This window comes from Dermochelys coriacea, chromosome 13 (genome assembly GCF_009764565.3).
Source record: "Dermochelys coriacea isolate rDerCor1 chromosome 13, rDerCor1.pri.v4, whole genome shotgun sequence".
In the NCBI taxonomy this organism is placed as follows: domain Eukaryota; kingdom Metazoa; phylum Chordata; order Testudines; family Dermochelyidae; genus Dermochelys; species Dermochelys coriacea.
In genome coordinates, this window is record NC_050080.1 from 12,656,582 (window position 1) to 12,683,474 (window position 26,893).

Here is a 26,893-nt window from a genome sequence, read left to right on the forward strand (position 1 = left end):
AGTTGCACCTGCTTAGTCAGTGACAAATTAATTTCTTTTCTATATTTACTAAAATGTGGATATTTGAACAAGGAATCAGATTTTTAAACTCTTAACAAAAGACAGTACATTCAGCTTCTCCCTTTTCCCCTACACAATAGTACCAGCGGGACTACTAGTAGTACCTGCACACACAGGTCAGAATAAAATATTTTGCCATCAATTATTATACTTAACTTTCATCCACATTCATGGAGTAATGTTGTATCCCAGAAGCACATATGTTGTGATAACTCACCAACAAGTGTCCCTCCAACTATGCTGTTTTAGGACATAGTCACCTACGCACATGTACACAACTGAGCAATAAAAAAATGTATCAAACATTTTTTCTATATTAAAAATGTGGGGTACAAATGTACTCCAAACAAGTTGCACTGTTATCCTGTCCTTTTAGTAGTTTTATGTACGTTTGCTTCAAGTGAGAATATCTTGCAGCATAATAGTTAGCATTTGCTAACAACGGTGCTGCATATAGTTACCCTAAAGTAGAAGGTACTCCAGGGAGGTTTGTCCTTTCAAATCCAGGCTTGTTGGGCATCCCCAACCCAAAGCAGAATGATGCTGGCTCTCTTTGCCTAACATCCTTGCAGGGAGTTTTTATCTAGGTATCGTGGCCCTCCAAATACTGCAGACTCAGGAGATTCTTGAGGGGACTTGTGTGTGTTGCGCAATTCAAGATGGCAAATGAAGAGCACGATATTCTGACCATATAAAAATGATTTGCAACTCTGAACGCAAGTTGTCATGAGTTGACACCATATTATGTCATAGTGCCTTTGTGCAAAATTGTGTTGACAATTGCTCTGAGAAGGAAGACCATGTTTCCATTGATTGTTCATCAAGTTAGTCTTCAGCCAATGAGGATCTTGTGTTCAGTCCTGGTACAAGATCGGATGAAATGTAGTGGGGGATACCTTCTTCACCAAATTTCAGCTTACTGAAGATCTACTTAACAAAAATTTGACCTATGCTGGAACAATCCGATGAAACAAGATAGATATACCCAATGAGATGCATCCATATAGCAACAGAGAAAAACTGTCATCAGCGTTCGGGTGTGCTGGGCTACTCACCCTGGTTTCCGATGCTCCAAAGAAGGGCAAGTCAGTAATAATGTATCAAGACAAGGCTGTTGGAGGAGACAAAAAGAAACCCCATCTAATACTCCACTACAATGACACTAAAAGTGGTGTTGATAACGTGGATCACCTTGCAAGAACATACTCCTACAGGTGCAAGATAAATAGATGGCCAATGGTTCTTTTCTTCAACATGCTTGATATTGCAAGTTTCATCATTTGGGTCAGCAACAGTCCTGCTTGGCACCACGCTTACGCAAGACAAAGAAGGTGCTTGTTCTTGTCAATCTAGGAGAACAACTTGTAGATACAAAGAGAAGAATCCTTGATACCTGTCATCTCACCATGCCCATCAAAGCAGCACTTTCGTCCTTGCCTCCCATTAAAAAAAAAAAAAAAAAAAAAAAAAAAAAAAAATCCACCACTGGAGCACCATATTTGTCCAAGGTCAGCTGACTAGAGGAGCCATAAGCAATGTGGGGAATGAATTTGTATGTGCTGACCACTCCACATCAATGCTGATGTGTGAAAACTGCATATAGGCTTACACTGAATAAGACTCCTATTAGTTCTTTCAATTTGCTATATAAATAATTTTTTTTTGCCTAAAACTTTGAAGAGTTGTTAGTTTCTGAATGCATTTGGGGGACAAAAGTCCCCCCCAACACAGTTAATGTAACTTTTTTCTCAACATTGGATTAAGTTGACCTTTAGCCTGCTCAGTGCTTTTTGGCATTCATAGCATTAATTCAAATGTAGAAACTGGAAATATGCTTAGCACGAAAGATTACAATACTATTTTTCTTTCAGAGAACGTATGCAGACTTAAAAAATGACATTTAACAAAATAATAACTTCTTAAGCAAACAACCAGTCACTGCTAAAATAGTTGGAAATTCTCATCTCTATTACAAAAAGAATGGAAAACTACTCCATTCTGTGCACTTGAAAACTAAAACCAGACAAACATAGCAGTACGGGGTAGAAACCTATCTTGGATAATTAAACATAATAAAGAGCACCTCTGAGAAATAGTGGCATATTGCATGATTATTCCTCAAAAATGCAGCTAACAGCTGTTAAATCAACACTGCAAACAGAGGAGCACCATTGAGCAAGAGATTTTGATGATAGCATGATTCATTTGTACCAAAAACATGCTGCCAGGTGATTGGCTGTTGAGATACCAAGGAACTTGATTAATTCCATTAAACAAAAGGCCTTCATATTTAATGAACTAAGAGGAGTAGCATTGAGACAAAAACCAGAGGAATGATTTATAATGACAAGGCAAGTGGCAAATGAGGTAGATTTCCAACTCAGGACATTTTTTGTGCAACTGCATTTAGCTGTTGCTTTAGTTTTAGAAAAGAAACCTGAAATTGCAATGAAAGGCCAAGAAGCCACTTTTGGAAATGTAGCATAAACATGCTGGCCTGATGCATATTATTAAAGGAGATTTAGAACTACTGAATACTCAAAAGCATTTAGTAAAAATTTTATTTTAAATGTAGCTATGAATCAGCAATCACAAGTGTTACAATGTATATTTTTACAGAGATCTTTATAATAAGACACGTCTTTGTATACATGGGGGCCCTATTCTTTCCCCCACAAATAATACTCAAAAGGAATAATAAGCAGTCAGCTTCAAAAAGAAAACTTCAGCAGATTTGAGTCATAAACCCACATCATTTTTGCTTAACTTCACAGCACTGTTTAGTCAGGGATGAAACCCACCTGCACTATAAACTATCCTGTATTAAAGCGATCAGCCTTATTTCAATCTGACAAAAATGTTATGGGGAAATTGGTGGCACACTGAGTTAAGAGAATAGACTTTCATCTCTGGAGACATCTGGGTGATCAAACAGTTTAGGCCACAAGTGAAAAAACAGTTTGGTGGTCACAGCTTAACCATTAGCTATCTGTCCATGTTACTGAACTATACCACCTGACCCAACTGGCGGTCTCTGCTTAGGACCGGGGTAAGGAAGGGCACTGCAAGTTAGGACTGAAGTATACTGTTGGGAGTACACGGAAAGAGAAAAGGAGAGAGTTTGCACAAGGCCCCTCTGTTCTATGTTGGATCTTCGTCACTATTATTGGTCACATACATAAATACCAAATTAATCCAAACCCTGAGGAAAACCAAATTTGCAATGCCTTTCTTTCTGCTATACAGTCACTAACGCTTCTATATTAAAATCAGAATGACCAGCCCCCTTTGAGACAAGTTATTCATAAGTCCCCAAATAGTTAAAAGAAACAGTATCTGTACAATTTTTCCAGAACTATTGTAAATGTACATATTTTATTGTAGTAATGGTAAAATATTGGCATAGACATACTTGCATTTCTAAACAGTAGAGTAATACCAGTCTTGAATTTAGAGATTTTACAGCAGTTACAGCAGAGGAACAGATGTATGGTAAGTCATCCTGCAAATATCAGACGCTCCTGTACACATCAGAATACATAATTCAAATGATGTTCTCCACAAGTCAGAACACACTTTGGTACTATTTATAGGTTTTCCTGCTAAATGTTAGCGATCCAAAATTGACAACTGCAAGGGAGTCCAGTGGCAGAAAAGTACTGCTGTAACACCAGTCAGAATTATACTCACTACTTCTTATTCCTGGGCTTTAACTCTTCTGCTGCATTACGCAGAAAAATGTAGTTTTTCTTTTGTGGATTATAAAATTCATGGCCCTAAAAAAGAGAAAAAGTTGGCTATATTTATCTTATTCAAAGTATCGACTTAATCTTGAAATACAAGAAGCTGAACATTCCGTCAATTCGATTTAGTGAGACTTTACAATTTAAAAATATGGACTTTTAAAGATCAGATTTACTATGCAACCCAGGGGAAATATTGGTGGGCGTGCACTATAATTAGAAACAATTCACTAAGTAAGGCAACTTTCAAAACAGGTCTTTTTTAAGCTTAGAGTGAATGAACATTCCTTAAACTTTTGCTTCACATGCAAAATTCAAGTAGTTTGAGAGTTAAGAGAAGAAAAAAGATTGTTCTAGACAGGGATAAGAATGAAGAGGGGACATTATAAAGGTACTACAGCCTTACTGTACATTCTGTCTTTTGAGCCAAACAAAAAAGAGGGCCAAATTTTCATACAGTGAAGTGCAGGATCCACACACAATTATACAATTACTTTTGTTCATCAATTGTGAATATAAATCTAGTATTCCGCATATGAAAAAGAATAACTGTCGGCACTTGTATATGCAAATAGGTATTAAGTGAACACACCCACTGCAATATCATGAATAATTCATGTATTAAAAGACACGTAAGATCTTAGGTCTCTTTGAAAATCTGGCTCTCTTTTTTGGCATCTGGATTTCCTTGGTTTTCTTTATTCACGCACTGACATTAAAATTATGCATTGGGTTGTAATAGTTAAGTTGTGGACTTTCATTCCTTGATAGAAAAATGGAATCTAGAAAGGAGACTTACTGCCTACCAACTCAAGTTTCACTACTAAATATCGGTTCATAATCTACAGATCTGAAAGATCAGTTAGTTCATATAAGCCAACATGTCCCATTCATGGAAGTAAAAGGCTTATGTCTTTGACTGTAACAATACAAGTAAAATTATAGTGTTTCTCATCCAGCAGGACAATAAAGCACATTAGTAAATTTAACTACGTACAGAGATCACTTTATCTACAAATGAACTCCTGAGATGTGACATGCCACTGTTCAAGAATGAACAGCAAATCTAACAGTTTACAACAGGAAATGAAAGATACTCCATCAAATTTAAAGTACAACACAAGGTATAATAGAAAGAATAATGCTACTGTAAACAACCTATTGCTGTTGGTTAGATTTCAACCTTCCTTTTTCAAACTACTAATTATATTGTCTCATTCTGTAATTCTATCAGGTCTTAATATCTTTGCACCGAGTGCATACTGGGAAGAAAGACCTTACACCATCACAAAGGAGCTGTAGAAAGTGGTATTGGAAATTAAATACATGGTACTCACTCACTTGTTTAATAAAAGTAACCATGTCCCAGCATGTTTTTAGCAGTGCTCTAGGTGTGCTCTTTGGAAGAGATGCAGTATCAATTTTACTTATGGTATGATCCCACTCACATTTGGAACGAATTCCTAAATCAGGTAACTATGTTCAGCCTATATTCAGTTGGGTACGATATTCTTTGTTTCTTGGCCTAAACAACTATGTACTAATTCTGTACTATGTTTCATCTGAAAGGTGGCTAAAGTGATCCCATATCAACCTATTCCCAATCTCCCGGGTGTATTTGGAAGACTTTATTAATACCTGTAAAGAACTTTGAGACTCTCAGATGAAAAGGACTATTGAAATATTGTCTTCTTAGTTCACAACCACTGATAAGAAATTTAAATGTCAATCCTTCTTACCTTGGACCAGTCGTAACTGGAAGCATATGCAAAAATATTCCCATTATGGTTAAAACAACAAGCAGATATCGGCTGGTCAAGCTGTTCTGATGTTTTTAGCTTTGTTCGTGCATCTTTATCCCAAAAGCTGAATCTACCATCAGATCCTACAGTTGCAAGGGTGCCATGGGCAGGATGAAATGCTATCCCATTTACCTGCAGTTATACAAACCATCACATAAAACAACCAACAATAGACAAGATGGAGTTTTAAACTGCATATATTGTAGTCAGTGAGTGTAAATATATTATGTGCAGATTTACCTAATTTAAATTAAGACTAGTTGCATTTTAGTCTTGACAAAGAATTTTTTGCCAAAAATCATTTGTTCTTCCTGACCAGGTATAATTTAAATACAAATTCCCATTAGAGAACACAGTAATTCCCTTGGTGTTGAACAGATTCTTAAGCAGAGGCTTAATGAGTAGTATGTTTTTCCATAAACAAAAACATGGGTACAGAAAAATATATTGAATGCATTGTCCTAGTAAGTCTTAATAGAAAGTCAGCCAAATTGTGGGTTTTTTGGTTGTTTATAACAAAGGGCAGAATACTTTGCCTGCTCCTATTTTAATATTTGCATATGATAATTTTTCCTCTAAGCATAAGCATAGGAACACTTCAGGTACAAGAAAAGGTCAAAGAAAAGAGCATTAATGGTAGATTTCATACAAAATTGTATATTATGTGCATGTAGCTTCTAACTGCACTACAAAAACAATGCAATGATATGCGCTGAATACTTACAGCATAGATATCCTGGGGTGCAGATGTGTTTGTTCCATTGGAGCGATGACATTTAAAAGTGAAGTTATCTTTGGCTCTGAAAAGAAAGATATTCCTTCACATTTTCTTAATTTCAAAATGAACAATATAATGCTGAGTGTTTTAAAATCACACTTACGGATTTGGTGGGTTGATATAGTGAATTGCTACCCTTCCTTCTATACTTCCAAGGGCAAATCCAGTAGGTTTGTTCACTTTGTCTTTAAAAATAGCAACACAGCGATGCTAAATTTGAGAAAAAGATACAGAGCATTTTAGACAGAAGCTTAAGGCCAGATTTTCTAAACACTGCCTCTATGGAGGCACAATTCACTGCATGTACTAACACCACATGGAGAAAAGCACATACAATATTAGAAAATGGGTCAAAGCCCCTCTGAAAATTTGGACCTGAATAACTACATTTCTGAATTCATTTGGGGATCAGTAGCAGACATTCCCTCAAAACGAACACAACAGCTTTCCTCCTTCACCAAGGAATTACACATACAAAAATCTTTTGCATATTAGCTGACATGACTGAATTTGAAAGATCTCAAAATTCCATGTCCCAAACTGTACATTAATATAGTGAGGAAAAATTACTAGATTCTAGCAAGATACCATCAATCTTACTTCTCTGGAAGAATTAACTGTTATACAATACAACACTGTATTAGTCTTGTTAAGAACAAAACAGGAAGAAGGGAGACTGACATTTTGGACCAAAATTAAAAACAATAAAGAAATTGAACTGTGAGCCTGATCCTGAAAGTCTTCCTCTCCACAGGTGCCAAAATGTGCTTGCAATGGGTTTGCAGGATCTGTCCCATTAAGCTGAACTGTAAAGTTTTTAGTATTTAACTAAAATAGTTCTTGATTTTAGTTGTAAATATTCAGATATATTTCATTAAAATATTGTAATGCATAGTCTTTCACTGTTCCTTATTCCTATAAAGAAAGCCAGTCAAATTACTTCATGTGAAGTAAATCTTAATACATTTCTTAATGCCATGTGTTTTCAAGAAACCTTTTTCAATTGAAGTCATCCACTTGGAAGGAGATATGTACAACAGAGTTGCAGAATATGCACCACATTGAAAGTCTAAGTGTACTCAGGGGCACAAACTATATGGAGTGAAAAGAATGTAGTTTTAATTTTTTATTTTTATTTTTTAAGAATCTAAACTACCATTTTATATGCTGCATTAATAAACTGGTAATAAATATAATTAATGATTTACCTGGTGTTTCAGTGGAGATTCTATTCTTCTAAATTCAGAAGGTTGATTCTCTAACTGGTATACTATCAAACCCCTTTCTGCAGTGGCGACAACTGCCATGGGATGCACCTGAACAAGGATGAAAGGGACTGGTTGGAAGAGACTAGGCTACGTTAATTTCACAACAGAGAATTTTAACTCCTTCAAATTACTTATTTCACCCAAACCCCTCAAAAAGTCAACTCAAAGGAGCAAGACTGTTAGTTCTGGTAGAAGATGACCCATAGACTGAAAATTTTATCTGCAGAATAGGTACAGCAAGGGCAATAGTAGCACAGACTTCTTCCAACATGAAGCATAAATTCTGATATGGCCAAGGAAGCAAGGGCAGTTCAGTTTCAGTGTCAATTCTATTTTTGGCCCTTCTCCTCTTAATGCCAACAAGGCCTCTACTAGTGCTTCACAGGAAGGGAATGTCGATCCACCCGGAACTAGACTGAGACCAAACAGCCATCAAAGAGTAACTTTTATTTAATAGTTACCTGGGCTGGTTTAATATGACCCAGGTATCATGGGTTTTGAAGCCATTAATCCTCTGAGCCAACTAGTTCCCACAAATTTCATTTTTATGAAACAGGAGTTTATTTATTGGCTTACCACATCAGCACAGTAGCATCTTTCAGGCAGCTGTAATGTCATCATAGGAGTTGGTGATCGTGTATCCCAGAACTAAGGAAAAAAAAGAAAATCAATGGATTTAAAAGACTTGAAGAATTTCTTTTGCCATCAAATATACCATATAAGCAGTTGGAAATATTGGAACTGATTACTTTAGCACAATGAGCCTGGCCACATTTTCATTTTAAGTTGTTTAGCCCCTGGCCAGCGGGGATAAAACACTCATTTGCTTAGAGCTAGAAATTATCACCAATAAAAGTGACCTCTTTATTTTTTAAATTAGTATATTTCAACAAAATTTATAGTAAACATTTCCAGTTTTACATATTTTAGCATAATATAAACTCATTTATCAGGTACAATATTCATACCTTCAAAGTTTTATCCCAACTTCCTGTCATCACACAGCTATAGTTTGGTGCTTTAATCCAATGGACAGTCTTAACGGGGGCTTCATGCTGAAGGAAAACCACCAAGAACAATGCACATACGTTTTTTTAAAAAAAAAACGGCCTGTATCACTTTTTGGTTGTGTATAGCAAAAGAATAGTACAAAGGAAGGATATAAATGTTTATTAAATCACCACAACCAAAATTTGTATGCTTCACCACAAGTAAACTACAAGAAAAGAGTGAACATTTTCACTTATTTAATTTCACATATCATAGAGACTTTACATTAAGCAACAGAAATAAGTGTTTCATATTAGAGTAAAAATATGCATTGAAGTTGAATGTAGATATCAGATTCTATTAACAGTGCACTTATGAAGTCAATACCCTCATGAAAGAACTCAGCAATTACATACAAGCTCTGTTTTCCTACAGTCTTAGAGCTCATCCAAAATCTATGTAAAAAAGACTGGAGAGCGGAACAAACTATCAGTGAAACCAAGCAAGAAAGCAGCAGAGGACTGGGTAACTGAAACAAAGAAAGCGAAATGGAGCCAAAATGAGGTGGAGAAGCAACACTGGGTAATCAAAGGAGGAATCAGTCTGCAGCTGGGTGCTACAGTGAGGCCATAAGGGATGGGAAATCTCTTGGGGACACACAGGACTTTTGCCTAAGATTTGAATTACCTAGGTCCCAGTAATCATCAGTTATGGCCACCTTAAAATTTAGCTAGCAATTTGACAGGCACCTTCCTCACATTATTCTTCATATAACAGCATTTAATTGGAAAATGCTGAGTGTTATTTTAAATTGACTAGTAAATATTCCTTTTTTAAAGATTTATTTAAAAGAAGTGATGCTTTAGCATCTGTCTTGAGAGAAAGAACTTGGGAGTTACTTACCTGTGCAATTTGTATGGCCTGGTTACTGTTGAGATCCCACATTTTGGCAGTTTTATCACAAGAGGCAGTAAATACTTTACTCCCATCCTAAAACGAGAGAAAAATAATTCAGTTTCATAATTTTTAAAAGATTAAATATTAACTGCACCACAGTATGTGTAATTTTATGTTTGCAATATCCAATACTCATTAAAGAATTGCTGGCCTGATTCTTCACTGCCTAGTACTTGTGTAGTCATTTAATAAAATGGGTATGTAACATAATACTATTCTGAGAGTACTTGCATAAGAGTAAGTGACTATATTCGGTGCAAGGTGATCTACTCCTGGGGGAATTCTGTGCCACTCATTGCGCATGTGCAGAATTTATGTCCCCCGCATAAAAATGCCTTTCTGACAGGGAAGCAAAAGGAACCTGCAAGAGCAGTCACGCAGCACTCCCTTGCTGCACAGGTACATCATTTCAGGCACCTGGAGCAGCCGGCAAAGAGGTAAACCACCGCAGGTTGGGGACATCCCAGCAAGTAGCTCCTACTCCGAGTCGGGATCAGCTGATAGTCCTGGCTGGGCTGGAGGCAGGAGAGGATGGGACTTCCTCTTTCCCTGCATGGAGTGGCTGGGGTCATGTCAGACCCACCCCCAGAAACTTCTACCAGCTGCAGGAAGCTCAGCATCCTCCCCGCTTTCTGCCCCCATCGCTCCTCAGCAGTGGGGGGAGGGGTCACCGTAAAGGGAGCTGCTCCCCCATCTGCCCAACCCCCATGTATCTGGACCTCTCATACCCAGACACCCCTGCCAAGTTTCACCCTGTACACCGAGAATCCCCCTAGCCCTCCATAACTGAACCCCACCCCACTGAACCTCAACCCTTGCATCTGGAGCCCCCATGCTCCCAGACCACCCCCACTGTACTCCTTGCACTCAAACCCCCACCCTGATGAGCCCCACCCCTCTGCACCCCCACCTCGAGACCCCCGTACCATTGATCCCAAACTAGCTTCACCCAGACCCCCACCCCACCATGCCCTACTCCCCCAGACCCCACTGCTGAGATTCCCACACCCAGATCTCTCTACTAAGCCCCAACCACTTTTACCTGGAAACCCCTGCAGAGTCCTGTTGCCCCTGCACCTGGAATGCCTCCCCGCCCAACGAACCTCTGTGCATCTAGATCCCTCTGCCCCCCCGTACTAGACCCCCAAGCTGTCTGCACCCAGATTGTCCCACGCAGAATCCTCTTACCCCACATCTGGATCCCACCCACGCTGAGCCCCTCCACACTTGAATCCTGCCTGGTTAAACCTGCCTGCCCCACACCTGGTACAGAGGGGCAGGGCTCCAGAGTGTTTCTGGGGCAGGCCCAGGCCTTGTGCTGTGTCAGAGTCAGCTGCTGCGTCACCACTAAGTCAGTGTCCCAAAGGTGGGGGGTGGGAGGCTGCAAGGTGATCTCTCACCTTCGTGCAGCCAGTGGCCTGTGCTCCCCATTGCCATGCTGGAGATTCTGCATTTATTTATTGACAAATAAAACTTGCAAAATATAGCAGAATTTTAAAATATTGTGCGCATAATTTTGAATTATTTGGCACAGAACGCCCCCAGGAGTAAAGACAATGGAGAATCATGCCAATTGTCCAAAAAACAAACAGCATTTTGCCTAACGTTCATTATCTGAATCACTCTCAACCGTTATGTACTGTTTGTCACTACATTTATCTGAATTGACAAAAACGTTGAGATTGCTATCCAGTTGAATAGACTGATATTGCCCCGTTCTACCTGCTTAACAGCAGTCCAAAATTCTACTTCATACCTTTCTTCAAATTGTTTTCTAGTCTTATAAATATGCAATGCTTTTTCTAATCAAACAGTGGACACACAAGATAAGATGCCCCAAAAAACTGAGAAGCATCTTAGATCTCAAAGGAATGGCATTTTTTTTTTTAAGATAGCGAACAATATGCCAATATTCCATTGTTTTCCTTTTTCCAATACTTACAAAATATTGTACAGAAGAATATACTGGTACTAGTATTTACTAACTTTTGACAAGTGTTTTAATTGGTCAAATCATAACATGCACATGTCACAATAGTCTACTCATGTAAGGAAGTCTCACATATTAATTTAAACAAAACCCTAAAAATAATTTACCCTCAAAGACCAAACTGTGAGAGAAAAAACAAAGAACAAAAAAGTGTTGCTCAAAACTGAAATAGCACAAAATTCAAACTATGAATGGGAATGAAACATAACATTCAGCAATTATGTTTGAAATAGTAAAAAGAAAAGGAGGACTTGTGGCACTTTAGAGACTAACAAATTTGAGCATAAGCTTTTGTGAGCTACATGAATGCATCTGATGAGCATAAGCTTTCGTGAGCTACAACTCACTTCATCAGATGCATTCATGTAGCTCACGAAAGCTTATGCTCAAATAAATTTGTTAGTCTCTAAGGTGCCACAAGTCCTCCTTTTCTTTTTGCGGATACAGACTAACACGGCTGCTACTCTGAAACCTGTCATTATGCTTAAAATAGTAATAGTCTAGGGTGAAATTCACTCCAGTACATAAGACTTATGCAAGGCTTTTTGTACTATCGCAAATTAATGAAAACTGTACTAGCTATTAATAGCTTAAAACAACCTCCTACCATTGCATCTGCACATCCAAGTAGTAGTCTAATTTATTAAAACAAACGAACCATGGATTTAGATGACAAAAATCTATGCTACAATTTTAGGATTATCTACATTTTAAATCTGTGTGTGTTTTGAAACTAGAAGTAAACATATTTGTTTTCTGGATAAAGTTATCAATTTATTTGAAAATACTTTTTGAAACAAAGGAACATACATCACTCCAACACACATCTAGCACAGGCCCCGTGTGCATCTGCTGAGCTTTTGGAATTGTCTGTCCATTATCTTGAACTTCCCAACACCGAACCTATGAGAAAAGATGCACATATCACTTTAGTAATATATTATTATTGTTTACGTACCCAGGAATGTGCTAGATGTCTCTCAGAAACAAGACAATGCCTCTGCCCTGAAGAACTTACCCTTACTTAACACACTGAATTTAGATGGAGGGGAAGAAGGGAAGAGGAAAGGCAACAGTTACAATCATACAATTGCCACTCATAGCCCTTTCTGATTTTGCCTTTGATGTCAGCAACACGGAGCATTCCCTATATTTACCAGTGTACATTTAACTGTGGATAATTCTTTTTCAAATTGTACCAAGCTTTCGGCTTAAACAATGTCTTGTGGCAATGAGTTTCCCAGGTTAAGCACTATGTAAAGGAATGTTTTCTATCAGTTTCTTTTACCTTTACAATTTCACTGAATAGCCTGTTGCTTTTGTATTATGAGAAAAGAATGATAAATAGGAGCACCTATTAAGAATTTCAAATGCTATAGAGATTCATGATTTTTTTTTAATTACTGAAACTGTTCTGGAAAACCATTAACTCCCATCACTCAATACTTGTTGTTTAATCTAAATTAAACAGGGAACTGCAAGATCTTTGATATTGGACTGAACTTTGTCTAGTCCAGGAAACCCCAATCTTTTAATAGAGCGAACATCTTAACACTGAGATTGACTTGTGGACCATGTTCCCTCCCATTCACAATTGCAGAGACCACCTCACCTCCTACTGGAAATCAAATAGCATCCGTACATAAACTACACCAACTTTTCACTTTGAAAATGAAAATTAGGGAAGCGGGATTATTTAGGCGGGAGCCAGCACTGAGACTAAATCACTGTGGACCACTGGCTGTCCATACACCACAGTTTGGGAAACTCTGCATCTGCTGAAACTCCAATCTCTTACAACAATACTCTGAATCATAACCTATATCTGCATAGCATACAACAACTGTATGAAGAACAGCTATGGAGAGGAGTGGATTATTTTCTTCTGTATAGTGAAAGTAGCAGACAAATGTAACAAATACATATGCTACAGAGACTAGTCCTCTCTACAGATATACAAATTGGACTAGCTGTTATAAAGCACAGACTCAAGAAGTCAAAGTCATTCTCTTGAGCTGAAGTTTAAATGACACTGTCAGCTTGAAATGCTGTCAACTTCAAAAAATTGATTAAAAGTAATTTCAGGTGCTACGCCTGCCCCTTGCTGATTTTCATGTTTACAGAACCATATTTCTGTTTTTAAAAAGTTATTTTCTGGGCCCTAGAGCTATACAATGACACAAAGAAAATAAGGGAAAAACTGACTTTTCAGATGAAACAACATAACTTGTTTTAGGTAAACTTCTGTCAATTAAATAAAGGAAAGTGGGGAAAAAAAGCTCTTTTCCTCCAGTCTTTAAATTACAGCAATCTTTGGTATAACTTGTAACAAGAGTAGGTAAGTATATATCAGGCTAAAGAGATTTAAACTGTCCTTTTTACAGACAACGTTCATTAAATACTTACATCATTTGCCCAGGATCCTGCAATAAGGAAGTTACCCGGCAATGCTAGGGGACTGAAAGCTAAACAACCAATGCTGTCATCAGGTGGAGATGTAACTTCAATATCCTGTAAAGGCCAAAAAAACCAAAACCCCAAATATTTATACGTCATAGAACTTAACAATGTGTCCGCTAGTCATAGTGCAAATTAACAAAGCACTGAGTTTTGCAAAATAGATAATACTTTTCTCATGTACTAAAAGGGCATATTAAAAAGGGATATTCATAACAGCATTTGATAATAAACCCTGAAACTTCTCAATACTTAGGAAGAATGAGTTTGGGGAAAGAGAGAGAAAATAAATAAATACATGCTCATGTTCACTCCTAATTCATGGAAAGGAGATTGCCTGATACCCACTGTTTACAACTAGGTTAATACAAGTACCTTCATGGGGTTGTGATTATCTGTTGCTGTATTTCCAAACATGCTGGTACCACCAGCTCCAAACCCTGAGGTTGATCCAAACAAACTCATCTTGGCCCTGCAAATGACAAGAATGCCCATTAAAAGCAACAGACCTTTACTTGGGGACATAGGAACTGTTGTACCATATCAGAGTGGTCCATCTAGTTCAGTATCCTTTCTCTAACAGCCAGTACCAGATGCTCTCTAGAGGAAGGTGCAGGGGAAATAAACAACATAGTGGATAATTATAAACTAACCTGCCCATAAAATAAGTTTCTTCCTATCCCTGTCAGAGATTTAACTTTTTTGTGTGTGTGTGTGTGTGTGTGTGCGCGCGCGCAAGTTTCTGCAATGCTTATTCAGCTCAAGTGTTGGCCTCAGCCTCATTTTCCCCAGACAAACTGATTTTGGAGGGTCAACAATTCCTTCAAGGAGCAATAACCACGCACAGATCATCTTAATCTCATTGGTTATGTCTCTGCACAAGCCAGAGAGCTTTGAAAAACATTGCTACCTTTGTCTTTCTTACTATTTATGTTAATAACAGTATTTTTGCTCATGCAACACTCCAAACACCCTTTGGAAACAGAGAAAAAACTTCATAAATAAAAGCTGTTACACTGGGGAAGGGTACACAGGGAGAGGGAGGAGGATATTTTCTAATCAGGTAGGACCATTTGCTGGGGCCTGTATAATAAACATTGACAGGTCAGCAAGTGGGGGGGCGGGTGTAAAATCAATTGTTTCAATCACTTTACATGTCTGGGGAGCAGTTTACATTGAGGCAGGGAGCGTTAGGAGAGGAAATAGAGGCACTGGGGCAGGGAGGAAGGAGCAGTTGTTGGCTGACAAGAGAGAGCCGGGGGCCAGTTGCTGGGGGGGGGAGATGGGGCCACGAGAGAGCCGGGGGGGGGGAGATGGGGCCACGAGAGAGCCGGGGGGGGGGGAGATGGGGCCACGAGAGAGCCGGGGGGGGGAGATGGGGCCACGAGAGAGCCGGGGGGGGGGGGGGAGATGGGGCCACGAGAGAGCCGGGGGGGGGGGAGATGGGGCCACGAGAGAGCCGGGGGGGGGGGAGATGGGGCCACGAGAGAGCCGGGGGGGGGGGAGATGGGGCCACGAGAGAGCCGGGGGGGGGGGAGATGGGGCCACGAGAGAGCCGGGGGGGGGAGATGGGGCCACGAGAGAGCCGGGGGGGGGAGATGGGGCCACGAGAGAGCCGGGGGGGGGAGATGGGGCCACGAGAGAGCCGGGGGGGGGAGATGGGGCCACGAGAGAGCCGGGGGGGGGAGATGGGGCCACGAGAGAGCCGGGGGGGGGAGATGGGGCCACGAGAGAGCCGGGGGGGGGAGATGGGGCCACGAGAGAGCCGGGGGCCAGTTGCTGGGGGGGGGGGGGTGGGGCCAGGAGAGAGCCGGGGGGCAGTTGCTGGGGGGGGGGGGGATGGGGCCAGGAGAGAGCCGGGGGCCAGTTGCTGGGGGGGGGGGGGATGGGGCCAGGAGAGAGCCGGGGGCCAGTTGCTGGGGGGGGGGGGATGGGGCCAGGAGAGAGCCGGGGGCCAGTTGCTGGGGGGGGGGGGGGATTGGGCCAGGAGAGACCCGGGGGGCCAGTTGCGGGGGGGGGGGAGGGGGCCAGGAGAGAGCGCGGGGCCAGTTGCTGGGGGGGGGGGATTGGGATGGGGCCAGAGAGAGCCGGGGCCAGTTGCTGGGGGGGGGATGGGGCCAGGAGAGAGCCGGGGGCCAGTTGCTGGGGGGGGGGGAATGGGGCAGGAGAGAGCCGGGGGCCAGTTGCTGGGGGGGGGGGATGGGGCCAGGAGAGAGCCGGGGGCCAGTTGCTGGGGGGGGGGGGAAATGGGGGCCAGGAGAGAGCCGGGGGCCAGTTGCTGGGGGGGGGATGGGGCCAGGAGAGAGCCGGGGGCCAGTTGCTGGGGGGGGGGATGGGGCCAGGAGAGAGCCGGGGGCCAGTTGCTGGGGGGGGGGGATGGGGCAGGAGAGAGCCGGGGGCCAGTTGCTGGGGGGGGGGATGGGGCAGGAGAGAGCCCGGGGCCAGTTGCTGGGGGGGGGGATGGGGCCAGGAGAGAGCCGGGGGGCAGTTGCTGGGGGGGGGGGATGGGCCAGGAGAGAGCCGGGGGGCAGTTGCTGGGGGGGGGGGATGGGGCCAGGAGAGAGCCGGGGGGCAGTTGCTGGGGGGGGGGATGGGCAGGAGAGAGCCGGGGGGCAGTTGCTGGGGGGGGATGGGCCAGGAGAGAGCCGGGGGCCAGTTGCTGGGGGGGGGATGGGCCAGGAGAGAGCCGGGGGCCAGTTGCTGGGGGGGGGGATGGGCCAGGAGAGAGCCGGGGGGCAGTTGCTGGGGGGGGGATGGGCCAGGAGAGAGCCGGGGGCAGTTGCTGGGGGGGGGATGGGCCAGGAGAGAGCCGGGGGGGCAGTTGCTGGGGGGGGATGGGCCAGGAGAGAGCCGGGGGCCAGTTGCTGGGGGGGGGGATGGGCCAGGAGGGAGCCGGGGGCCAGTTGCTGGGGGGATGGGGCAGGAGGGAGCCGGGGGCCAGTTGCTGGGGGGGGGATGGGGCAGGAGAGAGCCGGGGGCCAGTTGCTGGGGGGGGGATGGGGCAGGAGAGAGCCGGGGGCGAGTTGCTGGGGGGGGGATGGGGCAGGAGGGAGTCGGGGGCAGTTGCTGGGGGGGGGGGATGGGGCAGGAGGGAGTCGGGGGCAGTTGCTGGGGGGGGGATGGGGCAGGAGAGAGCCGGGGGCGAGTTGCTGGGGGGGGATGGGGCAGGAGGGAGTCGGGGCCAGTTGCTGGGGGGGGATGGGGCCACGAGAGAGCCGGGGGCCAGTTGCTGGGGGGGGATGGGGCCACGAGAGAGCCGGGGGCCAGTTGCTGGGGGGGGATGGGGCAGGAGGGAGCCGGGGGCCAGTTGCTGGGGGGGGGATGGGGCAGGAGGGAGCCGGGGGCCAGTTGCTGGGGGGGGATGGGGCCACGAGAGAGCCGGGGGCCAGTTGCTGGGGGGGATGGGGCCACGAGAGAGCCGGGGGCCAGTTGCTGGGGGGGGGATGGGGCAGGAGGGAGCCGGGGGCCAGTTGCTGGGGGGGGATGGGGCAGGAGGGAGCCGGGGGCCAGTTGCTGGGGGGGGGATGGGGCAGGAGGGAGCCGGGGGCCAGTTGCTGGGGGGGGGATGGGGCAGGAGGGAGCCGGGGGGCAGTTGCTGGGGGGGGGATGGGGCAGGAGGGAGCCGGGGGCAGTTGCTGGGGGGGGGATGGGGCAGGAGGGAGCCGGGGGCAGTTGCTGGGGGGGTGGGGCCAGGAGAGAGCCGGGGGCAGTTGCTGGGGGGATGGGGCAGGAGGGAGCCGGGGGCCAGTTGCTGGGGGGGGGATGGGGCAGGAGGGAGCCGAGGGCCAGTTGCTGGGGGGGGATGGGCAGGAGGGAGTCGGGGGCAGTTGCTGGGGGGGGGGGATGGGGCAGGAGAGAGCCGGGGGCCAGTTGCTGGGGGGGGGATGGGGCAGGAGAGAGCCGGGGGCAGTTGCTGGGGGGGTGGGGCCAGGAGAGAGCCGGGGGCAGTTGCTGGGGGGATGGGGCAGGAGGGAGCCGAGGGCCAGTTGCTGGGGGGGGGATGGGGCAGGAGGGAGTCGGGGGCAGTTGCTGGGGGGGGGGATGGGGCAGGAGAGAGCCGGGGGCCAGTGCTGGGGGGGGGATGGGGCAGGAGGAGCCGGGGGCAGTTGCTGGGGGGGGGATGGGGCAGGAGAGAGCCGGGGCCAGTTGCTGGGGGGGGGATGGGGCAGGAGGGAGCCGGGGGCAGTTGCTGGGGGGGGGATGGGGCAGGAGAGAGCCGGGGGCCAGTTGCTGGGGGGGGGATGGGGCAGGAGGGAGCCGGGGGCCAGTTGCTGGGGGGGGGATGGGGCAGGAGAGAGCCGGGGGCCAGTTGCTGGGGGGGGGGATGGGGCAGGAGGGAGCCGGGGGCCAGTTGCTGGGGGGGTGGGGCCAGGAGGGAGCCGGGGGCAGTTGCTGGGGGGGGGATGGGGCAGGAGGGAGCCGGGGGCAGTTGCTGGGGGGGGGATGGGGCAGGAGGGAGCCGGGGGCAGTTGCTGGGGGGGTGGGGCCAGGAGGGAGCCGGGGGCAGTTGCTGGGGGGGGGATGGGGCAGGAGGGAGCCGGGGGCAGTTGCTGGGGGGGGATGGGGCAGGAGGGAGCCGGGGGCCAGTTGCTGGGGGGGTGGGGCCAGGAGGGAGCCGGGGGCCAGTTGCTGGGGGGGATGGGGCAGGAGGGAGCCGGGGGCAGTTGCTGGGGGGGGATGGGGCCAGGAGACAGCGGGGCAGCTGGGAAATAGGGAGCGGCGGCCAGGTGCCCTTCGGGAGCTCTCCAGAGCAGAGCGGGCCAGCGGCGGACGCAGGGGGAAGGGGTACCCGGGAGCGAGGCGCTGAGGGGGCAGGGGAGGTGCTGGGCTCAGACACCTGAGTGTCCACTCCGCACTCACCCGAGAGCCGGGCTCCGAGCTCCTGAGGGAGCGCGAGGCGAGGAGCGCGCTTCGGGGGCAGGGCGGCACCACCGGCTCGCGCTCGGCCGAGCCGGAACAGGCCGCTTCCCACCGCGCATGCGCGACCCGCAGCTGAGCTCCCAGAGGGCGCCCGCGTTTGTTCGGGAAAAGGGGCGGGGCTGACTCTGAGCAAGGCCGAGCGGGGCACGAGAGAGCTGCCGGACGTGGGATCGTGGGGCTGTAACGGGGTCGTGTGACCAGACACAGCGAACGCTTGTGCACGACCCGGCCGATGGTGTTGCAGGTGTTAGCAAGATCCAGGGTGCATATTGCAGAGAGGCCGTGGGCAACTCGCTGCTGTTTTTCCCCCATCAAGAAGGAGAACTGTTATCATGCATTTAATTATAACAACTTCTCAGGGGGACGCCCAAAGACAAGAGGGAGGCACCAGATAAAAAGGTTCATCTGATCACTTAAATTCTCTTCCCAAAAGGCTAAACAAACCTTTAAAGATTACAAAAATGGAAACATACTTAATGAAAATGTACTTAAATAATTAACACCTTCTTAAGAAAAATAGACATGTAATATACTATGCTGGGATGGTGGAACAGGACCAACAGAGTTGTGATGTTTATATCAAGCAATATAGGACAGGAAGCGTGCTACATCAGTTACCAGCTAGAGCGCTGCGGCGCTCCAGCGGGGGCGCAGCAAACGTTATTCCACTCGCCGAGGTGGAGTACCAGCAGCGCTGTAGCCGCGGAGTCAGAGCGCTCTACATGCCTTGCCAATGTGGACGGGTAGTGAGCTAGTGCGCCCAGGGCTCCTTTATTGCGCTGTAACTCGCAAGTGTCGCCAAAGCCTTAGAGTGGTCTATGGATTCTGTTGTCCCATACAACGTCAACAGAATTGTTTACTAAATTCTAATCAGTAAAAAATGCTTGCTCACTTGTGCATTGCAATGCGGGTGAAGTAACTGGGGGCATAATTTGGCCTGCAGAACTTTATTACTGTTGCAAATGTGCAAGAATGAAAAAACACATCTTGACTTTCTGATGTGAGCTTGGGTTTATGGAGTTGGCAGTTAAAAAATTCATCTCTTTTATCTGCAAGCTAAGCACATTTGTTATGGATTCATTTATGAGGAACATGAAATGCCATGTTTATAGTAACTATTCAGATGATTGTACCTTAAAAATATTACAGTAATTTAAATTACTTCCCTGTCTTCAAAAGTAAAATATATCAGAAGACACAGACTTAGTTTGATTGTGCTTTAAAGTAGACTATGAATTAACTGACACAAATTTAAACAAATATAACTTTTTAATTTCTCCCCTCAAAATAAATTTCAATAACTTCTTAAGGATAATACTTTTACAGTTGGAATTATTGCTACAGTTATGTACAGTAGCCACAAGATGGAAAGAAAAAATTGTATTTAAAATATGTTAATGTCCTTAAGGTACACTAGGGAAAAACAACCAAAATTGTAAAGAAATTAAGCTATTGAGCTAACTAAAAAAAATTGAACGAGCTGAAGCAAACCTTTACATCTCTTCACTGAATATGTAGAACATTTGCCAGAAATAATGCAATGTTATGCAATTTTTGTAAGTAATGTCTTATATTATAATAGCTCCAAAATAAATCCACATCAGGAAACAGTTGATCTACAAACAAATATTCATATCCAGCCACCAAATTGCAATTTGTTTGGTAGATACACCCTGGAAAGGTAATCTGATGAAAGAGAAGTCAAAGCTTGAATTTCAGCCTTCATTTTACATGCTGCCATAATTTCCATCTGAAAAAGAAAAAATTGCAAATTAATGTGCTGTTGAGAAAGGCCTGACCCATAGGGTGATGTAATTAAATGTTTAAGTTACATTAGATTTGATTAGTATTTATCATAAGGAGATGTGCTTTCTATTGTGCAGCCCACAGAAGCAAAATCATAGCAATTCATACAACAGGGCAGTGTAAACAGAAGGGGAAAGCACACAATATGTTTTCCCACTATGTAACCACTATATATTATATCTGCATGAACTGTGCTTTGTGTTCTAAATTATGCAGGCGAAGCCGGAGGTGGAGGTTAAATAATTGTTCCACATGGCATGTTCCCCCTCTTCAAGAGATGTAATTTATTCTGTGATATTTAAAACTGTAGTAAACCCCCTCTGAAACGTACGATCATGATATGGCCAATGGCAGCAAAGCCTATCATGCTCCTAGTTCTGTGCTGGGGACAGAACTATGAGGCACACTGGTACAGAGACAGCCTGCGGGGCTCTCAGTCCTGACCACTCCAGGTGGAGTTCAGCAAAACCTTATTGGTTCTGCTGTGTTCAGAGCTCACCATAGTCAAGAGGGACGGGATTGTGGTAGATAGGATTTGTTCTTTAGGGATTAAGAAACAGAAAACAATTTAATTTGTGCATACTTCTTTTTTCCACATTGGTTGGCAAGCCACATAAGGTCTCTTCTGCATACTGGCGAGTTTATTTTGATCTTGTTTAGTAAGTGGAATCAATGCATCTTTGCGTATATTTAATCTGAAAAAGCGGAAAAAAGTTTTAGCCCGCTTAATATTTTTTTTAAAAACTACATATCGTTTCCAACTTAAATTCCTATTTCCAACCATCAAAATGCTCTATAAAAAAAACAGTAAGTTTATTGAGAGCAGAATTAACAGTTAATTGTCTTTTGTGGATTTAAATCAGATTTAATGTTACATATACTTTTTGTGATAGAATAGAAGGATAATTATACTCATTCTAGAACTAACTAACTATAATTATAACTAACCTTTCAATATCAGATGGAAGGAGACCAAGCCATCTTATAGCTGGAACTGTGAGATGATGGGCTTCAAAAGACATTGACTACAACAAGAAATGTTATATATTATGTTCAGTGTCCCTTTAATTTGAATTATTTATGTCTGTCTTTGAGAAAATATTTATGCTTTTTTTAGGACAGGTCAGGTTTTTAAAAATGAAGCTAACTCTATTCACCAGTAGAACTCTTTATGAAACTCAGGCTTGTAGAAATTGGGACAAGTGGCTGCAGTAGGTAAACCACAACACAGGGAGGGAAAGGGGGGAAATTAAAATCCAGCTGGGGCTCTGGGGTTACCACTTCCTGCACCCTCTCCCAGAGAACTGTGCAGAGGACAGTCTGCCCCCCTTAGCCATGAGATCTTGAGTACAGCCAGTCAGAAACGCAAGTCAGTTGGAGCAGAGACAAGCAGTTATAGCGTATATTTGGACACAGATGATCTGATAGTTTTTACTGTGGACATTCTCTCCCCTCTGCTGATTTTCTGTCCAACTCACTTCTCCCTTCTCTTCCTCTCTCTCATCTCTCTCTTTCCTTCTTACCCTCACTCCTTGCAGTGTAATGTTCCCTCTCCTTTCTTTTCTCTCTCTGTTAGGTAACCCCTTCCCAACAAAACGTCCAAAAATTAATAAATAATAGTAAATAATAATAATAATTAATAATAAACACTCAATTAAAAATCTGGGAACATAACATGCTGTTTACAAACTATCACATTGTTCACTCTGCTTACATGTTATATCTCCTCCCTTCATTCTATATTGGTCTTGTCTATATAGACTGTAAGCTCTCTTTAGGGCAAGGACTGTGACTTACTATGTGGACTACATTGCCTAGAACAGTGCAGCAAAGATCTCACTTTGGGCCTCCTGAGCACTACTGTACTACAAATAATACATAATAATAATATGGACAATTTTGTATAGCAGGCAAAACTTCACATTTTGTCAGACTTTAAAAAAATGAAAAATCTGCCATTTTCACACAATTTCTTTTTGTTATGGCAAAAGCCAACTTTTTGCAACTGACAAAAACTTGTTTAAAAAAATAAAGCATCCTCAGCCCAAAAGTTGTTTCTTAGTATTAAAACAAAAGAAAACACCCATCTGAACTACACTTTAACAGTTTTCACATTCCACCTCCAAGGCTGGATGACAAAATAACTAAGCAGACCTGAAGTGGAAAACAACTATACTCACCACAGATCCATACTTGTAGATGCACATTATTTCTATACCTAATTTACAGAATACCAAAAGTTACATATCTATATGTTTACATTTTGGGCGTGATTCACCATTGTGTTAGTTTCATGCTTATGTAAGCCCATTTGAGTTACACTGGTGTAAGACTGGACTGATGAATCACGCCCTTTATATTTTACAATTAGCTTTACAGCATATTGTCATATAAAATCGACGTTTTTGATACTGTGACGCTTACATCAATTTATTTAATATTTCATACCTGTTATGCATACGCATCATACAGAAGTAATGGACACCTGAATCTTGTTTTTTTACATATTGTATTTTTGTTCTATGGCAACTTAATAGACTTCAACATTGTTGATTTAATCAATTATTCTAAATTTTCATACTTTTCATTTGACATTATGAATTAATTATTTTATGTGCTAATTGTTCAGATAATTTATTAGCATTTTTCCTTTCACAGTATGATAAAGGAAAATTATCAGTGTTTTCAGGTCTACAGTTGTACCTCTTAGGTCTGGTCTATACTACAACCCTCTATTGCTCTGGAGTGTGAAAAATTCATACCCTTGAGCGACACAGTTATCCCGCCCTAACCCCTGGTATACACAATGCTATGTTGGCAGGAGAGCTTCTCCCATCAACGTAGCTACTGCGTCAGTGTAAAGCGTCTTCATTAAAGCACTACAACAGCACAGTGGTGCAGCTGTGCTGATGCAGCATTTTAAGAGTAGACCTGCCCTTACTGTCCCCTTAAGAAACATTTTGATAACTGCCCCTCAGATAATATCTTCCATTGTTGTTTGCAATGTTGTATTCATGTTGGACCCAGATTCTGAGAGAGACAAGGTGGGTGAACTAATATATTTTATTGGATACATTTCTGTTGGTGGAAGGGACAAGTTTTTAAGCTTCCCAGAACTCTTCTTTAGGCCTGGAATACATAAGCAGAGTCTCAAAGCTCAGTACAAGGTGGGACAGGTTGTTATCCATAAGGTGTTAACACATGTTGCAAGAAGCCACTTAGAATGAAGTGGGCAATTAACACCTCTGCAATCATAGGACAAAAGAGGGTTAGTGGATTACAGAAAGAAAAGGAGTACTTGTGGCACCTTAGAGACAAACAAATTTATTTGAGCATAAGCTTTCGTGAGCTTCAGCTCACTTCATCGGATGCATTTGGTGGAAAATTCAGAGGGGAGATTGATATACACACACGGAGAACATTAAACAATGGGTTTTATCATACACAATGTAAGGAGAGTGATCACTTAAGATGAGCCATCACCAGCAGCAGGGGGGGAGGGAGGAAAACCTTTCATGGTGACAAGCAAGGTAGGCTATTTCCAGCAGTTAACAAGAACATCTGAAAAAAGAAAAGGAGTACTTGTGGCACCTTAGAGACTAACAAATTTATTAGAGCATAAGCTTTCGTGAGCTACAGCTCACTTCATCGGATGCATTTGGTGGAAAAAACAGAGGAGAGATTTATATAAACACACACAGAGAACATGAAACAATGGGTTTATCATACACACTGTAAGGAGAGTGATCACTTAAGATAAGCCATCACCAGCAGCAGGGGGGGGAAAGGAGGAAAACCTTTCATGGTGACAAGCAAGGTAGGCTAATTCCAGCAGTTAACAAGAATATCAGAGGAACAGTGGGGGGTGGGGTGGGAGGGAGAAATACCATGGGGAAATAGTTTTACTTTGTGTAATGACTTATCCATTCCCAGTCTCTATTCAAGCCTAAGTTAATTGTATCCAGTTTGCAAATTAATTCCAATTCAGCAATCTCTCGTTGGAGTCTGTTTTTGAAGCTTTTTTGTTGAAGTATAGCCACTCTTAGGTCTGTGATCGAGTGACCAGAGAGATTGAAGTGTTCTCCAACTGGTTTTTGAATGTTATAATTCTTGACGTCTGATTTGTGTCCATTCATTCTTTTACGTAGAGACTGTCCAGTTTGGCCAATGTACATGGCAGAGGGGCATTGCTGGCACATGATGGCATATATCACATTGGTAGATGCGCAGGTGAAGGAGCCTCTGATAGTGTGGCTGATGTGATTAGGCCCTATGATGGTATCCCCTGAATAGATATGTGGACAGAGTTGGCAACGGGCTTTGTTGCAAGGATAGGTTCCTGGGTTAGTGGTTCTGTTGTGTGGTGTGTGGTTGCTGGTGAGTATTTGCTTCAGATTGGGGGGCTGTCTGTAAGCAAGGACTGGTCTATCTCCCAAGATCTGAGAGAGCGATGGCTCGTCCTTCAGGATAGGTTGTAGATCCTTGATGATGCGTTGGAGGGTTTTAGTTGGGGGCTGAAGGTGATGGCTAGTGGCGTTCTGTTGTTTTCTTTGTTGGGCCTGTCCTGTAGTAGGTGACTTCTGGGTACTCTTCTGGCTCTGTCAATCTGTTTCTTCACTTCAGCAGGTGGGTACTGTAGTTGTAGGAATGCATGATAGAGATCTTGTAGGTGTTTGTCTCTGTCTGAGGGGTTGGAGCAAATGCGGTTATATCGTAGCGCTTGGCTGTAGACAATGGATCGAGTGGTATGATCTGGATGAAAGCTAGAGGCATGTAGGTAGGAATAGCGGTCAGTAGGTTTCCGATATAGGGTGGTGTTTATGTGACCATCGCTTATTAGCACCGTAGTGTCCAGGAAGTGGATCTCTTGTGTGGACTGGTCCAGGCTGAGGTTGATGGTGGGATGGAAATTGTTGAAATCATGGTGGAATTCCTCAAGAGCTTCTTTTCCATGGGTCCAGATGATGAAGATGTCATCAATGTAGCGCAAGTAGAGTAGGGGCATTAGGGAACGAGAGCTGAGGAAGCGTTGTTCTAAGTCAGCCATAAAAATGTTGGCATACTGTGGGGCCATGCGGGTACCCATCGCAGTGCCGCTGATTTGAAGGTATACATTGTCACCAAATGTGAAATAGTTATGGGTCAGGACAAAGTCACAAAGTTCTGCCACCAGGTTAGCCGTGACAGTATCGGGGATACTGTTCCTGACGGCTTGTAGTCCATCTTTGTGTGGAATATTGGTGTAGAGGGCTTCTACATCCATAGTGGCTAGGATGGTGTTTTTAGGAAGATCACCAATGGACTGTAGTTTCCTCAGGAAATCGGTGGTGTCTCGAAGATAGCTGGGAGTGCTGGTAACGAAGGGCCTGAGGAGGGAGTCTACATAGCCAGACAATCCTGCTGTCAGGGTGCCAATGCCTGAGATGATGGGGCGTCCAGGATTTCCAGGTTTATGGATCTTGGGTAGCAGATAGAATACCCCAGGTCCTGGCTCCAGGGGTGTGTCTGTGCGGATTTGTTCTTGTGCTTTTTCAGGGAGTTTCTTGAGCAAATGCTGTAGTTTCTTTTGGTAACTCTCAGTGGGATCAGAGGGTAATGGCTTGTAGAAAGTGGTGTTGGAGAGCTGCCTAGTAGCCTCTTGTTCATACTCTGACCTATTCATGATGACGACAGCACCTCCTTTGTCAGCCTTTTTGATTATGATGTCAGAGTTGTTTCTGAGGCTGTGGATGGCACTGTGTTCTGCATGGCTGAGGTTATGGGGTAAGCGATGCTGCTTTTCCACAATTTCAGCTCGTGCACGTCGGCGGAAGCAGTCTATGTAGAAATCCAGGCTGCTGTTTCGACCTTCAGGAGGAGTCCACCTAGAATCCTTCTTTTTGTAGTGTTGGTAGGAAGGTCTCTGTGGGTTAATATGTTGGTCAGAGGTGTGTTGGAAATATTCCTTGAGTCTGAGACGTCGAAAATAGGATTCTAGGTCACCACAGAACTGTATCATGTTCGTGGGGGTGGAGGGGCAAAAGGAGAGGCCCCGAGATAGGACAGATTCTTCCGCTGGGCTAAGAGTATAGTTGGATAGATTAATAATATTGCTGGGTGGGTTACGGGAACCATTGTTGTGG

General features: G+C 44.2%; 2 protein-coding genes and 1 long non-coding RNA gene across 4 annotated transcripts in view; 1 reads left to right on the top strand and 2 right to left on the bottom strand.

The window, feature by feature from the left end:
- The window catches only part of LOC119842099, a 31,929-nt gene extending 21,706 nt beyond the window's left edge, over nucleotides 1-10,223 (top strand). The window contains exons 2-4 of one of the 2 annotated variants that reach the window (XR_005288670.2): nucleotides 4,763-4,927; nucleotides 5,038-5,275; nucleotides 9,077-10,223. This is a non-coding gene — a long non-coding RNA (uncharacterized LOC119842099). Of the gene's footprint in view, nucleotides 1-4,762; nucleotides 5,276-9,076 lie in introns of both variants that reach the window. The other variant, XR_005288669.2, reaches the window with a different exon arrangement.
- On the bottom strand, nucleotides 2,604-19,161 carry RAE1 (ribonucleic acid export 1). The gene is made up of 12 exons (XM_038370014.2): nucleotides 18,906-19,161; nucleotides 14,421-14,517; nucleotides 13,995-14,099; nucleotides 12,399-12,491; nucleotides 9,545-9,631; nucleotides 8,620-8,706; nucleotides 8,228-8,299; nucleotides 7,592-7,699; nucleotides 6,487-6,593; nucleotides 6,330-6,405; nucleotides 5,543-5,737; nucleotides 2,604-3,836 (listed from the first exon to the last, which is right to left on the bottom strand). Exons 1-12 carry the CDS (start codon nucleotides 19,022-19,024, stop codon nucleotides 3,750-3,752), a joined length of 1,233 nt encoding a protein of 410 aa, XP_038225942.1. The 5' UTR covers nucleotides 19,025-19,161; the 3' UTR covers nucleotides 2,604-3,749.
- Nucleotides 19,162-20,413: 1,252 nt separating this feature from the next.
- SPO11 (SPO11 initiator of meiotic double stranded breaks) overlaps nucleotides 20,414-26,893 on the bottom strand; it is a 34,095-nt gene continuing 27,615 nt past the window's right edge. The window contains exons 10-13 of the mRNA XM_038370177.2: nucleotides 22,952-22,989; nucleotides 21,720-21,796; nucleotides 21,355-21,466; nucleotides 20,414-20,715 (exon numbers count right to left, since the gene is read on the bottom strand). Of these exons, the coding sequence (XP_038226105.1) occupies nucleotides 20,596-20,715; nucleotides 21,355-21,466; nucleotides 21,720-21,796; nucleotides 22,952-22,989 (347 nt within the window). The 3' untranslated portion in view covers nucleotides 20,414-20,595. The remainder of the gene's footprint in view (nucleotides 20,716-21,354; nucleotides 21,467-21,719; nucleotides 21,797-22,951; nucleotides 22,990-26,893) is intronic.